The following is a 1692-nucleotide window of genomic DNA, read 5'->3' as shown; positions in this document are numbered from 1 at the left end:
GCGTACATCCAGAGAAACAAATACCACAGGTATACAGGAAACATTGTCACTGTCAGATGTGTGCAGACGTAAAGCAGACGCAAACATTCACACGTGCAGCACATTACACTACGCTGTCACAGAAAGGCAGTACAGACAAGCTTTTTTTGTAAAGAGATACACACACTAAGTGTACAGAAACATGGTGGCTGCTCTATAGCCACATGATAAAAACATCTGCTAAACATCGGCTACCTGTCTACTTCAAGTCAATTTGCATCAGGATTAAATTTTCAAAATCCTTAGATGGGTCTTGTGTACTTGTTTCTAGCATGTTTTTGATTTTCACTTCTTGAATATAAATTTTTTTGTTGTCGTTGTTGTTATAGTTCACTCAGGTGTCAAGAGATCACCTGAACATCTCTTCCTCTCACTGGATACAGTCCATGACGTGAATCTGCAGGGTGTCCATGTCTGGAGCCTTGTACATACATTTGGGACAGCAGTAATCAGGCAGCCCGTCTTGATCTTCGTCTCTTCTGCGTGCAGATGGAGGTTGGGCGGGGTTAAACATGGCTGCTCCTGCGAAAGGTGCTTCAAAAGCAGAAATTTCGGTAAAGATTAATATAATATGCTATAAGACATAACTGTTGCATTTGCCATGTAGTCAATGAAACTAACAACAATTATATTAAAAACGAAGGAAAGAAAGTGCATGTTGTAGTTGATGCAGACTCTGAATGAGGTGTTTTACCGGCTGGAGGAGGTGGGTGTGGACGAGGCCTGTAGTCCTCCAAATGTCTCTGTTGCATCTCTTCAATGCGAGCTCTGTGAGGAAACAACATTCACATGTAACTCTTGGACATTTGTAACTTGGACTTTTATAAGCAACTATTCATATATATTCATTCAATGCAATTAATTTCAATTTAATTTGATCAATTCACTGGCATACCATCTGATTCAATTAAAATGTTCAAATTACATTACTAATATGAATATCATAATAACAAAAAAGTAGCTACCTTTTGGTTTAAAAAAAAACCTAAAAATTAAAAACCATTACTTTAAGTGCTACAAGTGAATTTAGGCATCACATATTGTGTAAAGAATAAAAAATGGATTTTCATTTTGAGATCTGCTGAACTCTAAAGTTAGTGTTAGTTAATGGGGTTATTGGGGTGATCATATTACAGTTTTTGATTGATGTATCGTTTCATTTTTCAGATCAGCAAAAAAGTTCTTTAGTTGTCTAAGAGCAGTATTCAGATTCAAATATAAAAACACTGCATAGTATAAATTAAATACAGATGAATCTTTGTTAAAGCTACTAAACTGATTCAGTCAAGAGCAGAGAAGAATTTTTTCTTTATTTATTTTGATTAACATTAACATATAAATTAGGCAGCTCTGGCTTCATGAACTAATATAATGATACACATTCGATTTCCTTCTCAACTGTTTACGGGTTACTTACATCACAACCAACTGTGTTTACGAGGATACTCAAGACGGTATTTTGAGACAATTTTGTGTGTGTGACCATTCAACAAAGAAGATGTGAAAGAGAATTTGGTGTTTTAATACTCTCTTTTGCATCTTCTTGCACTTGAATGGTTTGTTTGAATGTTTGATTTTGGAAAGACTTAAAAACACTTGCAAATTATAAACTTTCACTATATGGTGGTTAAACTTTGCTATTAATCTGCAAGT

The 1692-nt window shown here is 35.2% G+C and overlaps 1 protein-coding gene across 1 annotated transcript; it reads right to left on the bottom strand.

Moving 5' to 3' along the window:
* Positions 1-350: 350 nt before the first annotated feature.
* LOC107580474 (NF-kappa-B essential modulator-like) lies at positions 351-907 on the bottom strand. Its single transcript, XM_016266169.1, has 2 exons — positions 734-907; positions 351-573 (listed from the first exon to the last, which is right to left on the bottom strand). Exons 1-2 carry the CDS (start codon positions 822-824, stop codon positions 410-412), a joined length of 255 nt encoding a protein of 84 aa, XP_016121655.1. The 5' UTR covers positions 825-907; the 3' UTR covers positions 351-409.
* Positions 908-1692: the final 785 nt, after the last annotated feature.

This window comes from Sinocyclocheilus grahami, unplaced genomic scaffold (genome assembly GCF_001515645.1).
Source record: "Sinocyclocheilus grahami isolate Dianchi unplaced genomic scaffold, SAMN03320097.WGS_v1.1 scaffold34110.1, whole genome shotgun sequence".
Taxonomy (NCBI): domain Eukaryota; kingdom Metazoa; phylum Chordata; class Actinopteri; order Cypriniformes; family Cyprinidae; genus Sinocyclocheilus; species Sinocyclocheilus grahami.
The sequence above is the reverse complement of the archived record's forward strand: the minus strand, read 5'-3'. Positions and strand labels throughout refer to the sequence as shown.

Bases quoted from the DNA above. Each gene is read 5' to 3' on its own strand.
- LOC107580474 (XM_016266169.1), bottom strand. From the start codon at position 824: ATGTTGTTTCCTCACAGAGCTCGCATTGAAGAGATGCAACAGAGACAT. The intron at 574-733 runs GTAAAACACCTC...CTGCTTTTGAAG, and splicing joins ACACCCACCTCCTCCAGCCG to CACCTTTCGCAGGAGCAGCC.